Raw genomic sequence first — 14,894 nt, 5'->3', positions numbered from 1 at the left:
AATAAACCCCAAATTGATTTTAAAGGCACCGGGTAAAAGGTTTCAAGGCCCGGGCCTTGACTTCAAAAGCTTTCCGCCCAATAATTTTAAGTTTCCTTTTTAAACCCAAACAGCCCTTCATTTTTGGGGAAATGGGGTTATCAAAATTAGTAATGCCCCCCAATTGACTTTGAGGTCGACCAGGTCAAAGGTTCAAGGTCACAGGGACTTTGACCTTCAAAAAAGCTTGTCCGCCCTAAACAAACTTAAATTTTCCTTTTGACCCACAGTCTTCAATATTTGGCATGGATGTGATCAATGATTAGTGATGACCCCTTTTGAAATTTTTGAGGTCACTGTTATCAAAGGTCCCAAGGTTTCACAGGGACCCTTTTGACTTCAAAAAAAGTTTTGTCCCCCACCCATTAAACTTAAGATTCCTTTACTCTCACAGTTTCATATTTGGCAATGGATGTTAATCAGACTATAAGGTGCCCCATTTGATTTTGAGGTCAGTGGGTCAAATCAAGGTCAACACGGGACCTTGACCAAAAAAAAGCTTTTTTCCAATTTGCTTAAAATAATTCCTTCCGGGCAATGTATTGGATTTTTGACATTTTTCCACATTTGAACAGTATGAAAATACATAACATAAGCAAATGCACTGGCTTAAGTTAACCCCAATTTTGGAGGGAGGTTGTCCTTGGAGCTCCTAAAATGGCCCCAACTTGTTGATTCTGACAAAGTGGTAGGGCGGGGGTATTACGCCATGATAATGTGGCAGTTCTGTTTTTATTAAATTGGGTTCATTCTCTGACAAAAAGATAATTTGGAAATCCTTTAAGCAGGTTTTGGATTTTCGTTGTGTTAAAAATATCAAGCAACATTCCTTTTAAATATTAAAACTGTAAAACAAATATTGATTTGGTGAATGGAAAAAAAATATCTGGAAATTTTTGTAAAGCATCTTTTTCCAATGAATTACATTTAATTAGATTCAAATTTTTAAACATACTAAACTTTTAAACTTTTATATTTCAGTCTAATCCTTGGGACCTAATGATGCCCCTTGATTCATCGGAAATAATGAAAGCTATCCAGATAAACATTTAAAAAGGGTTACCTCTTTTTAGTCAGTTTAAATGTTGTAAATTAAATTGAAATGCCAAAACATTATTAGCAAATGGTCAAATTTATTGAATGGTAAGAAAGGTGATTTGGGGATTTATTCCAAAAATCTTGTGAAAGGAAATTTTTGAAATAATCATGAATGTGTAGTGGAATTTGCAAAAATGGGGGCTTTCCCTTACGTTGAACGTCGTTAATCCTAGAAAATGCGAGAAATCTTTGACGCCATTTTTTCCTCATTAAATTTTTATTTCTGGCGAAAACATAACCGCTTAATTAATAATAATAAATGACTTTCAGCCACATTGGGTCCTGAATTCAACAGAGAATCAACGTGCAAAAATAATTTGTAACCGGGTTCATCCATGACAGCAAATAAAATTATCACGGGAAAAGATTTTAAACGAGGACAACTGATTAAACGTCATCTGACAATTAAATTGTTGATAAAATAATTGGTGAATTGATTTCGATGTTTTTGGTGTTTTTAAAGAAATTTTTACATGACAAACGTCTGGCTTTGACAAAACTTATATATTAACTGGATTTTTCGGGTTAAAGGGAATTTTTTTTTTTCTAGTATTTTTTGCTTTAAATATGTATTTTATTCGGAAAAATAAATTATACCCGGAAAGAAGAAAAACAATTGCTCAGTTCTCCCTGGACAACGGTTTGTTGATAAGCAACATGGAAAATGGCAACCCAAGTAATTTATTTACTTCAATGGCAATTTAAAACCCCAAAAATTTATTTAATTAATTTCTCTTAGATAAAACAACATCAAAAGTGGAGGAAAAATTAAAAGATTTTCAAAAAAATTTTACATTTCTTTACTTTCTTCAGCTTACTGTAAACATATATAGAAAAAAATTTGAGCTGTTGAAAACTTGTATACCAAAAAAGAAAATATATCTCTGGCTCCATTTTTGAGCTGTTTAAATATTTCAGATATTTAAAATTAAAAATATGGAGAATGTTTGCAGTTTCCATAATTTCTCATAACCAGACTCAATAAATGTTTGAATGAGTGCATAGACATGATATTTGTGTTCATTGTACAAACTAGACTATAGTGTAACGCTTACACTTAGCATGGTATTTACAACCTATGTTTCTGTAAAGGCATATGATTCACATCAAAATATCAAAAATGTTTGTTCACATTTAGAAGCACATCAATGAATACCTAAGCCTGAAACTTGTTTGAAAATGATTTAACTAATATTTAAATTAAAAAAGGTCACAGCCCTATGACAAGTCTTATTAAAGGAATCATATCTGCAGGTGCCTTATTAGCAAAACATGAGGACCTCAGGAAAATCTGACTGTTCTATAAATTGTATAACTGTATATCAATAAAACATAATTTATAAATTTAATTACTGTACATTTCAGGCACTTCACCATGCACTCTTGATGTAAAGAACTCCAACCTTTGGGATTATGCCCAACAAGTGCACTTTTTCCATCATTCTCAACCGGTTGATCCAAAATGTTTTAGGACACCAAGAATGTTCCATGTGTTTGGTGTTTGTGTAGAGGGATCAGGTTAGTTTGCCCATAACATTTTTTTGACATATTTTTTCATGTGCATATTGTAAAAAACATGTTTAAAAAATATTATCAAGGTAGATTTCTATATTTTTTTCTTGTCAGATGTGTTCCTTTGCCATGAATTTTATTATTAATTATTCTCCTATGCTATAGTATTTTCAGTTGCAAAAGGAATATTCAGTTTAAATTATAATCTAAATTTTAAGTATTATTTACTTAAGTACTATTTATATCCTATGCAAACTTTTTAAATTTTCAATTTATATGTATTTTAGGACTTCATGGAAGTGTCAGTCTCAACATGCTTGGTACTTTTATATCTGAAAGTGAAAAACAGTGCAACAGGTTGCCTAAAGTGTACTGTCCTGAAGTCATCAAGATATGGGCACAATATCCTACAGCTTATAGATGATCCAGAAAATCCCTATGAAGTCATTTATTAAGTTAAGCCCTCAAACTGTTATCCAAAATACCACCATTTTTGTGCAAGTGCAATGGAGCCAAGTGTTATAACATGTAAAGAATTTTTAACTCTGTGGAGGTAAAAATGTTTTTAACTGAAACAATTGTCCCAAGAAGGTCTTTTACCTGAATACAGTAATGATGCAGCAAGACATTAGTTCTGTTTGAACAAATTGGGAGTTCTTCAAAAATCTGAACATAAAAAGAATATTGTGTGGCCAAAACCAGTTTATAAAACCACAAGAAATAAATTGGATATTGACCAATTTATTTAAAAAGGGGGAAAGAAAAGAGGCAATCTTTTCCTCTTTTTGAAAAAAAAAGGTTTAAATATTTTGGGGTTTTTCCCTATAACAAGTGGTCAATTATGGACTTCCATTAATTTCTTATTTAAAATTATAGCTTATATACAAGTAAGATCCATAAGATAAGACGGGGCAAGTGGTTCATAACGGTGCCCAAGGACAATGCCTATATTAACAATTGGGTTGGAAATCAATTAGCATAGATATTTAATTTTAATGCTGCCTATAATTAATTTTTTGGATCATGTTCAGTTTAAACAAGTTACTAAATTTTCCATTCAATTTTTACAAAATGCTTTTTTAAATTTAATTTTTTTATGTAAAACAACATTTGCTTTTATCTAATTAAAAATTTATTTGAACCTAGCAGTTATAAATTTGATAACTGTAAACTGATCTTAACTTTAATCTAGTTTAAAAAATAACGGGTATTGAAAATGTAAAGTAACAAAAGTTTAAATTTACTTGCCCAAATTTTAAACATTTTTATTTAGAATAAAAAATTTACTTTATTATAACAATGATAGGTCAGTTTTTTTTTAGGGTTTAAATTTTAAATTTAAAGAATCACATTGAAAATTTAAATCCCCAAATCCTTAAAATTTTTAAAAAAAAGTAAAAAAATAAAAGAAAATTTCAAGGGTTTAAGCAGGAAAACCAAAAATTCCCCCCAATTGGGAAGGTTTTTAAACGGGTGCATCATAATAAAAATACTTACATGTTTGATCACATTGAAAATAATTGAAAAATAATCATCACTAAGTTAAAAAATATTAAAACAGAGAACCTTAAATGTACCTGAAAATAAATGTTGTGAGCATGATATTAGAAGTATCATTTTTAATTTATATTATTAAGGAATGGTGAGGCAGGCTGTTCTCTGAATACCTTATTAAGTTCAGTTACACATTATTTGTGGTATTGTTTTCATTTTTTTATAATAGCACAAATTGCTATTTTTAACTAAGTTGTAATCTCCTGTATGCCTGTAAAAATTTGGAAATTTAGAAATTTATATAAAAAAAAAAATAATTATTCATTGGTTGCTAAGCAACCTAATTATATGCAGAGGCAGTTTTAAGTAAGGAACATTTTTTTGTAGGAATTATCTTTATGTCATTTTTAATTAAAATAATGCTAGTTAATTCAAAGTCCTTTACTTTGTTGTGAAAACAGTGTTTAGATAGTTAACACCGTAGATGTAACTGAAAAACATAACTTTTATGAAAAAATTTAATATGTATATTTAATAATATCTATATAAATTCAAAACCTTGATAGTAAAGTGATTTTAAGGATACTTTTGATCCAAGAACTATTATTAAGATTTTATTTGCAGTTTTTAAATAGTTGTAATTTGTTTATTGTAATCATCCTGCTTTTTGTTCATGGTATTTTGAGATATTTTTAAATCAAAAACTTAAAATTTGTTAAAATTTAAAAAGGAAACTAGGAAGATTTTGTGGTTGCCTTGGCAAAACTGACTAATTTTTACTTATTTGCATAGGTATTTATGTAAATCAGTTTATTACAGCAGATAAATATATTTATGTAATATGGAAAGTTACAGTGATTTGATCAAATGCTTATTGGTTATTGTAAAACATACAGAGCAATATACATGGCAAAAATACTGAGTTCTGCTAAAATTTGCATGACTTACTAACACTAGTCAAGTGTACAGAACATGGATTGTATGTTATATCTTCAATGGAAAATTATTGAAAAGTAATTAATAGGCATTGTTTATAATTTTATTGAAAATTTATTTATTTCTGCTACTTTGTTAGCTGTTTTTTACCAAAAAATTTGTATATTTACAAAATAAAATACAAAAATTTAGAATATTCCATGGTTGCTAGGTAACAGAATATAGCTTCCTTCATGTTGTATTTGTGTAATTATGCCCTATATTTAGTGTCACTACCTTTGATGATGTTATACTTGAGTCATCATTCATTTACTGTTGTATTAAACTGTTGTCTGCTGTCAGAGTAAATATCTGAATAAAGTTAATAAATGAATGATAATGGACAACTGTGTTTAGTTCTTTTTTGAAGTTGTAATTATGATATCTCTCAACAGTAATATGTCTTTAGCACTGGGTTAGAAATGCAATAGAAACTATTTGCAAAATGTGAAAGAAAGAAATATATTTTCCGAATCTGAATACTTGCAAGTGTTTTAAATAAACCTAAGCACATTTAACTTTTAAACACGGAAAAGCCAAAAGGAAGAACCCAGGAATAGGCCGTTGCCCTAGCAAACATAAATGTTTAAATGGATTCTTTAATTTATGGTGCTGTATTCCCCCAAAAATATTCTCAACAATTTTTTAAACTTTAAATAACATAAAACAATTTTTTCAAACAAAATTCATTTAAGCTTCAAAAGTTGTTTTCCTCAATGCACCTTTAAAGCAATCACAAAGATCAAAAGATTTTTATGTGTATTTTTAATACTACTGACACCATACCCCACAAAATTAGTAAAAACCTTTTCAAAAAAAAGAAAACACGAAACCTTTAAAAATTTTCAGGGAAATTTTTCTATATTCATAGAATTTAAAAAATTAAAAAAAATAAAAACAAAAAATTTTGGGCAAAAAACCCCATTTTTTCATTCCAATTGCACAAAATGAGGAAAACTGTCCTGCAAGTTTCCGGGGGAAAGGGCTGTGGGTTTTACTTATTTTATCCATTTTCTCAAAGCTTTTAAAAATACATAAAAGTGCATTTTTCAAATTTCCGGTGGCTATTTAAAATTGAAAATACCCATTTTTTTTAGGGTTTTGGGTAAAAATTTTTATTTTTAACAAACCCCCCCCGATTAATACCTAAGTTGGTTTTTTCCCGACACGGGGTCGTAAAATGCACGGCACAAGAAATAAAGCTTACACATCATATAATGTCAGATATGATAATAAACCAAAGAAGTCATGAAAATTACTTCTAGCGCTAACCATGTCATGTGCGTTGTAGTATATCATATTAATGTGCTTTTAATCTATCATGCTTTATTATAAATCACTCGGACTAGTGTTGCATCTAAAATTTCAAAATTATGGAGGATTGTCACCCACACAACTGAAAAATGAGGGGGACAATATGATCATTTTAATTGTTTTTCTGTCGAACAACAGAGAAGTAGATGCAACACTGCAGACCTATCAGCCTATATTCCTGTGCATTGTGCATTATTCTACAACAAGACATTCAAAGTTGATATCTATTTCCTAAATAAATGTATGATAGAAAATTTCAAGTTTAAAAGCTTAGGATGAAATCTTATTTAAGAGATTTTAACTTCTTATTATTTGAAAAAGCTTCATACTCATTATTCTAGATCAATTAAAATAACTATATATTCTTTGATTTAGGTGTCCAAATATTTTAGTGAAATATTTAAGAAGTTAGCTCCTGAAGGTCATGCTGTTCTTGTGATGAAAAAAGGAGACACAGATCAAGGGGTAAGTCATTATTAAATTTCATATATCTCATAATTTGTACCATATTTAAATCAGGTAGTTGGTAGCTGAGTGGTTAGGTTGAGTCACTCAATCACTTGTCCCTTACCACTGAAAGTTTAAATTCTACCAGTCATTTATTTATTTATTTTTGGAAAAGGAAGCATTCTTGGTAGTGTACAAAAGATTAGTGATTTTACTCAAGTGCCCACTCCTGCCAGAAAAGTGTTAAAGTTGCACTAATATGACCCTTACAGTGGCTTAAAAACTCAACAACAACAACAGAAAAAATTGTTGATGCTGGTGAAAATTTATATGATAAGTTTATTAGATTATACTAGGAGACTTAAGTACAATTTATGATGGTAAGTTCTGTTAGATGTCAAGGTTGGTTTCACTTTTAACTTCCTTAATTAAAGCTTCACAGTTTAGATGTAATTTTTAATCCAATAAAAAAAGTTTTGTTTTTTTCTTTACCCAATCTGTCTCTGTGAATCTGATCTAATATAGAAAGGGTCTTCCTCCAACAGTCTAACAAGGACAACAAGTCAACTCCAGCATCTTTGGATTCTTCATAAGAGAAAGCTATCCTGCTAGCTAAGGGAATGTCAATAGTTCTACTTAGGTGCCCATTTGTGCCTGAAATGATGTACAGAAGGGCAGGCAACTGAGGTCTTCCTCCACCAGTAAGTAAAGCTAAAAAAATACCCCATATGACGTATACAGTGTTGGTGCAACATTAAACCCAACAACATAAAAAAAAGACAAGAACAGTGACATTAACAGCATTCATATGTCTGAATTCCAAATAAAAAAGTCAGATCATTAAAAAATATGCTAAAAGAATAAATGAATTTTATATTTTATGTTTCCAGGGAGATGATGAGGAAGGTTCACAATCACAGGAAGTGCCTCTTGTAGAACAGTTCACGGGGGTGGGAATTAAGGTATGTACATATTTATTTAGTGTCAATTTTTATTTGCATAAAAAGATTTCTGGAATAATGAAGTACATGTAGCACCAGTGCTGTCAAATGCTGCAGTGATTTTGATAGTTTTTTGTCATTACAGCCCTTGCCTTCAAAATGGGAAAATTAAGTGCCATAACCAATAGAAAATTGAGAGTATTTAATACATGCACTTTTTATTCAGATGTTCATTGTGTTTTCATGAAAATTTATATTTTCCAAAAAATTTGAGCCAAAAGAGAAAAATCCTTACAATTTTGGGGGAATTTTCATGACAAAATTGAGAATTTTAAACAGTTTTGTGAATTTCCACGAGGCTTAATTTATATTTGTTCTCTATTCTATGCAAAAGAAAATCATTGTCCTGGCTCTTTAATTAATTACTTATGTAAAAACTATAAAATTTGAAATTTTGAATATGTAATACAAGAAGAAGAGCTGGATGGCAGATTGTGATTATATCAAACTCTAACCTTTGCAATGTTAGTTTTTGTGGATTTGAACATAAGACTGGTTTGCTTGCCATGTATTTAGGATGGTCCCGTATGGTACCACTGTTCTTATTATTTCCAGCAAATTGTACAAATAAAAAGAAACTTATATTTACTATTTTATTGAATTGTGTTTAGCTGTCGCATCTTGACTTTAAAATACACATGTCATTCATAGAATAACTCAATGATTTTAATTAGAAACATCTATGGTCCGTCAGCCATGTTTAGAATGGGAGCTTAAACGGAGAGCACTATGGTACCGTGGTATGTTAATTGATGGCCCTTTTTGGCTTCAGTATAATTTTTTGTAATAGAATATGCGGTCACTACAGTTTCAGCAGACGACCTTCACTTGTCGGAACATGAAATTATAAGTTAAACCTTTAAATATGGGGTAAAATAAAGAAGTTTTTTCAGCACACACAGGCAGCTTTGGATTTTCCTATCAATGACAGAATTTATTTGAAATGAAAAAATTTCTAACAATTTCTATCCAAATTCACAAAAAGCAGCACTTCCACTTTCACTTTAATGGTGGAAACAGTATTTGGTGGCATTCAATGTGTAAAGAAACAAATTTTCTGATTACATCGGAATGGGCAAGGACGCGGTACCCGCGGGGAGTACTATATATAACATTATGTAATAATCATATACCAATGCCAATTTTGCAACTCTGTAAAAATGGTATTGCACAGCCCATATATTTTGATGTGATGTCATTTGAGTTATACAAACATAGTGTAAAATGTTAGCTTTACACTATCGAAATGTGAGTTGAAAAATGAAATTTTTTTCCCCCATTTCAAACAGTCTTTATTTTGGGTATATGATAAATAGAATATTATATCATTACTAAATTTATCCAACTTGTTCACTAAATTCAGTATTGAACTTACACTCATTCAGTATTCTGTATTTTATCAATAAAAAGCAAGCAGTAAAATGTTTAAAGTGTTCACAGCTCAGCCAAAAGATCATGTTTTCTTATTTGACATTGGAACAGGATAGTTTAAGAAGTGGACTTGCACTTTATTAAAATCACAATAAAATGGCGCAATTAACTTGAAATGAGCCGCGTCATGACAAAACCAACATAATGGGTTTGCGACCAGCATGGATCCAGACCAGCATCCGCGCAGTCTGATCAGGATCCATGCTGTTCGTTGTCAGTTATTCTACTTGTAATAGAGTTGGTAAGCGAACAGCATGGATCCTGATCAGACTGCGCGGATGCGCAGGCTGGTCTGGATCCATGCTAGTCACAAACCCATTATGTTTTGTCATGACGCGGCTCAGATAAACAAATTTTAATGAAATATTTCAGGTATCATTTAGTGGTAACCGGGCAGAAATGAGGGACATGCAGCAGTTGTCAGGAGGTCAGAAGTCACTGGTGGCTCTAACACTTATCTTTGCCATCCAGAAATGTGACCCGGCTCCATTCTATCTGTTTGATGAAATTGACCAAGCCTTAGATGCCCAGCATAGAAAAGCTGTTGCAGGTACCAGTCACTCTTAGTTAGTTCTTGGAATGCTGATTTCTAAAAATAGCACTATCTAGGTCACCATTGTTGACTTCAGGGTTTTCTGCACATCAGTGCATTCTGAATAGATACCTGCACTGTCAACTACTTTAATATTTTGATCAAGAAGTCTTTTGGATTAATCGTAGATTGACCAAATAAATAGCTTGGTCTGTCTGAACAAACATTAATAGCTAGGAGTGTCATCGATTCAATCGATATCGGTGTATCAACGATCTTTGTTATCCAATTCAATATCGATTCCATTTTTTAAATATCGGATATCGAATGCACATATATTTCTAGCTAAAGAGACTTCAGCAAACAGGTTTTATAGAACTGATAGACCTGTTTACTGTCGCAAAACGTCAAAATAAAAGCGACATATAAAGTTATGGAAGCCAGAAACATTTTTTTTCTAAAATGAAAACGGAAATCAATGCCAAAGTTACCTCCCAGTGTCTCTAACGAATGCTGCCTAATTTCGTTGTAATCTCGCACGTCTGCTAAGTGGATGTCAGGACCCCTCAATTCAGATTTTAAAAAGGGAAAATGCCAAGAAAAATTTGTCAGTGTTTCTTTGTAAAAATTATGATTACAAAATGTTAAACTTTAATAAATATTCAGGTTCTAAATACTATAATTTGCCAATTAAACCCGGCTTAATTGGAACGGCAAGGACGGGATTTAGCATGATCAGTAACTACGTAATAGCAACAACAACAACAAAAGTAAAATGGAAAAGGCTTTAAACTTTATAGTTACTAGTCATTAGTTTTCATTTATAGCTATATGATAAAAAAAGAAACAAATTATTCGGTTTTCATAGTTTATCTTCTTTGCATTTGTCTTAATATAACTGCTTTGTCAGTGTCCTTAGGAAACATTAATTTAAAAAGACTTGAAAGCTAAAATTTAGCCTGGCAATCGATATATCGCTGTATCGCCGATAATTCATTACCGATATATCGATACAAAAATCCTTATCGATGACACCTCTATTAATAGCACAATTAGAATTGTTAAGAAGTGTGATTGTCATACATAGGGTATGTACCAAGTGATTTATAGTTTTGTTCATTATATTTATAAGGATATAAAAATGTGTCATGTTCAAAAATAAAAACATTCGAAGTGAAATGATATTGACTGTGTTACCTCATTACGCTTTATGAACTCAGTTCAAAGTATTCAATGAACAAGATACTGGATTTCTTATTCTTATCATGTTGTTGTTGTTGAAGTTACTGATTTCTTTGGTTTTAGATTTTATTGGAAATGTTGATAGTAAACTATGTTTCATACTATAGGGCTAGATGTTTTATACTATAGGGCTAGAAATTTTATACTATACGGGTATGTTGTTGTTATTGTTGTAGATATGATCCACGAGTTATGTCAGGACGCTCAGTTTATCACGACGACCTTCAGACCAGAACTTCTCGAACATGCCGATAAATTCTATGGTGTTAAATTTAGAAACAAGGTATGGCGTTATTCTTTGTGTAGTTATTTGAGTTTAGTCACTAATTTAAGGGGAGTTGTGCCCGAGGGATCTTTTGTATGAGCTGTATTCTGGCCAGCACCGTGGTTCCTCATATGAAACAAGTCATGTTAGTTCTGGTAAGTTCTGGGAAGCGGACTGGAAAGTGATAGATTATTGCAACAACATTATTTGAGCCGCGCCATGACAAAACCAACATAATGGGTTTGCGACCAGCATGGATCCAGACCAGCCTGCGCAGTCTGATCAGGATCCATGCTGTTCGCTATCAGTTTCTCTACTTGTTTCTCTACTTGTAATAGGGTTTGTAAGCGAATAGCATGGATCCTGATCAGACTGCGCGGATGTGCAGGCTGGTCTGGATCCATGCTGGTCGCAAACCCATTATGTTGGTTTTGTCGTGACACGGCTCATATGACACCAGTAACGTTAGTTCTGGAATGTGATATATTATTGCAAGAACATTATTTTTCTTACAATTGCTCTTAAATGAATTTAAAACCATTAGGTGGAAAAATAATACGATGTGTTAAAGCATGCTTACAGATTTTCAAAATATAAAATTTATGAAGGTTTTTAATATATTTACTCAATGCATCTGAGATTTTGTTTTATTTGTATGGCATCATGAAGCTTATCCAAAAAAAAATTGAAGTTGCAAACTAGCAGCATTGTGAAAATAAAAATTTACAATTAGTACCAAAATTCACTATGTATTCAAAATGGGGGGAAAAAAGGAAGTTGAAAACTTTAATTTTTACAAAGTTATTTTAATATAATGAATTTGTTTTCTTCAGGTGAGTCATATAGATTGTGTAAGTTACGAGGAGGCCCAGGACTTTGTGGAGGACGACACAACGCACGGTTAAGACTTGGCGCTTCTAATACCAATATGGCTGCAGTGGAAATGGTACCAAAGTGCTTCCTTGTGAAACCAAAATGAAAAATTTAATTTGATGATATGAAGAGAAAGTTACCTGAGATTTGACTTTTAAGATGTTAAGAATATTGGTGAGAAAGATTTCTGGTGAAAATTGAGAGAATTATTTCTGAGATATGTTTCGTAATGATAGGGCTGTGTTTTAAATGTGGTGATGAAAACATTGACCGGATATTAAATATACATGCTGAACAAAAACGATGTAAGGAATGTGTGTTTATGCTGGTATGATGTTTAAAGACAGAATGTTTCTGTCATATTAAAAATTGAGGGACATATTTTACAATAATGGGGATTGTACATTAAGACATATTCTTTACAATATTACTTCAATTTAATTGACAAATAAAAAATTACATTTAATAAGGAAATACAAGTTAATTGTAAGTTTGGTTTAATCTTTTGCTGTCAGTGTTACTAAGTTTTTATGAAGTTTGAATCAAATACCTTCTTGAAATTGTTAACAGTGCATTATATTTTGGTGTTAAGGTGACCTTGTTGCAGTTTTGATTTTAGTAACTCTTGTTTCAAGTTTACGATGGATATTAACTGGATATTTTTCAGAAGTTAAGAAAATGTTACTGGCAGTTATTTTGTTTTCATTGTTGTATTTTTGTCAATATATTGTGAATTTTTATGTTCTCAGAATAGGCGGAGCATATTAGTGCCATTTTATCCTTCCTTAGATCCGTCTGTCTGTCTCTCGCTCTATTTCTCATAACATCTACATGTTTTAATTGATATCTTTAAAAATTTAGTGTGTTAGCACCTACGATTGGCCTTTCCCATTTGATGGAGGCTGGGTAGGGGTTGGGTCATTTTTGGTCAAGCTAAAAATAGATTTTCATTCCTTCTTTTATTTTATATCAAGAATATGTCTGGAGCTTTGATAAAATGTTATTAGGGAGCATTTAGGCATGTTACACACATTCTTGTGTAGAGGAGATATATGAATAGTGCAGTAAAATTGTGTTCATTCATTCTAGAATTTTAATAGCATAATTTCTATACACGTATATTTTAATCATTTAAACAAAAACTTTTATATATAAATAAAATGCCATGCAATAGTAAGTAAATACATGTAGACTGAATTGAAGGTAGTGCATGTTTAAGGAAATAGAAAAACTCCTGAGTTGAGTGAATGGATTAAGTTATTTAATAGGTCTTTGTGAATAAATCAAATAAAAAGCACTTGAAAGTAAAAATAAAATCATGTAAAATTGTATGTAAATTAATGGGAGTTACAGAATTAACAATGTTAAAATTTATTTTTATTTGTCATTTTACCACTTGTTTTGACTACATGTTCTAAGTGTTTCCATTTTTGTCTTTGGTTTTATACTGGGTGTTCTGAAGTAATGCAAAGATGGGGGGCATAAGTCTTCCCAAACGTTAAAGACCCATTATGCCTCAGAAATGCTATCTTTTTTTTTCCTCAAAACCTTCCTATTTACAAGCATTTGCCACATAGATGAACTAGCTTTTTGCTCTGTAGACAGTTGTACAATCAATGAATGAGTATTTTTATGGAAGTCAAAATACTACTTTGTTAACATTTTCTTACCTTTACAACACATAACTGCACATTCGGCGTTGTTTAACATCTAATAATTATGTGCTGAATCAATTAATTAAACATGATTAAGCACATGTTAATTAAAAACATTAAAACTATGGATTTCTGAGGCATTATATGCTTTAAAAAAAATAACGTGTTGGTGTCACTGTAAAACCTAAATGTTTATTTTATGTTGTAAAAGATATTTGTCTTCAAAATTGCATTAATTTTTCTTATTTTATTTATCCATCTACAAAAAATGATAAGAATCTTTTGTGCATTAAACTTGGGTCCAGGATGTTTGTTTTTTTGTCATTATGTAAGTAATTTATTAATCATGATGGCTTTAAACAGTCCATGTGACAGGGAAATTTCAAATATTTTGTCTTAAACATATAAATGGGATAAAAAAAAACAATTATAATCATAGGGATATATGTAATAAGGTATTCATGATAAAGCTGAAAAAAGGAGGAATGTTAAAAGATTCAGATTTTCATCATTATGTTAATTTGCTAGATATTCCCCCCGAAAAAACCAAGAAAGAAATTACAAGGTTCTGAGAAGGAAAACAAAGTATAGTTTAAATTGGACATACTTGCTATGTACATGTAATATAAAAGTTTAGATTCAAGATTCAAAATATTTTATTTGGTAACGTAAACATGACGTTTCTTGCTACACAACACATATATACAATGATACAATATAACATGTCAACATGACACAAATTTATAGACAATTATATTTTTAGCGGAAAATATGATACATATAGTCAAAACAAGAAAGAAAATGGAAACAAGGAGGTTGAACTAATGGAGATTTTGCATATTTAATGACTTACAGCTAAATAACAATCAAAATCAGTCAAATGTTTCATGAAATTATTGAATTATAACACGGACAATTTGTATATTTTTGGTATATACAGTAATAAGCTTATTCAGATATCATATTAACAATACCTTGACGTATTTCAAACGCTTCATATATATATTTACATAATT

General features: G+C 30.9%; 1 protein-coding gene across 1 annotated transcript; it reads left to right on the top strand.

Annotated features, from left to right (window-relative positions):
- Positions 1–6,796: 6,796 nt before the first annotated feature.
- On the top strand, positions 6,797–14,415 carry LOC132751759 (structural maintenance of chromosomes protein 3-like). The gene is made up of 5 exons (XM_060742003.1): positions 6,797–6,897; positions 7,770–7,841; positions 9,684–9,861; positions 11,262–11,368; positions 12,184–14,415. Exons 1-5 carry the CDS (start codon positions 6,871–6,873, stop codon positions 12,253–12,255), a joined length of 456 nt encoding a protein of 151 aa, XP_060597986.1. The 5' UTR covers positions 6,797–6,870; the 3' UTR covers positions 12,256–14,415.
- The last annotated feature ends 479 nt before the right edge of the window (positions 14,416–14,894 follow it).

Source organism: Ruditapes philippinarum, unplaced genomic scaffold, assembly GCF_026571515.1.
Source record: "Ruditapes philippinarum isolate M1 unplaced genomic scaffold, ASM2657151v2 ctg5086_1_1_1_1, whole genome shotgun sequence".
NCBI lineage: Eukaryota > Metazoa > Mollusca > Bivalvia > Venerida > Veneridae > Ruditapes > Ruditapes philippinarum.
This window is presented reverse-complemented; position numbering and strand designations above follow the sequence as displayed.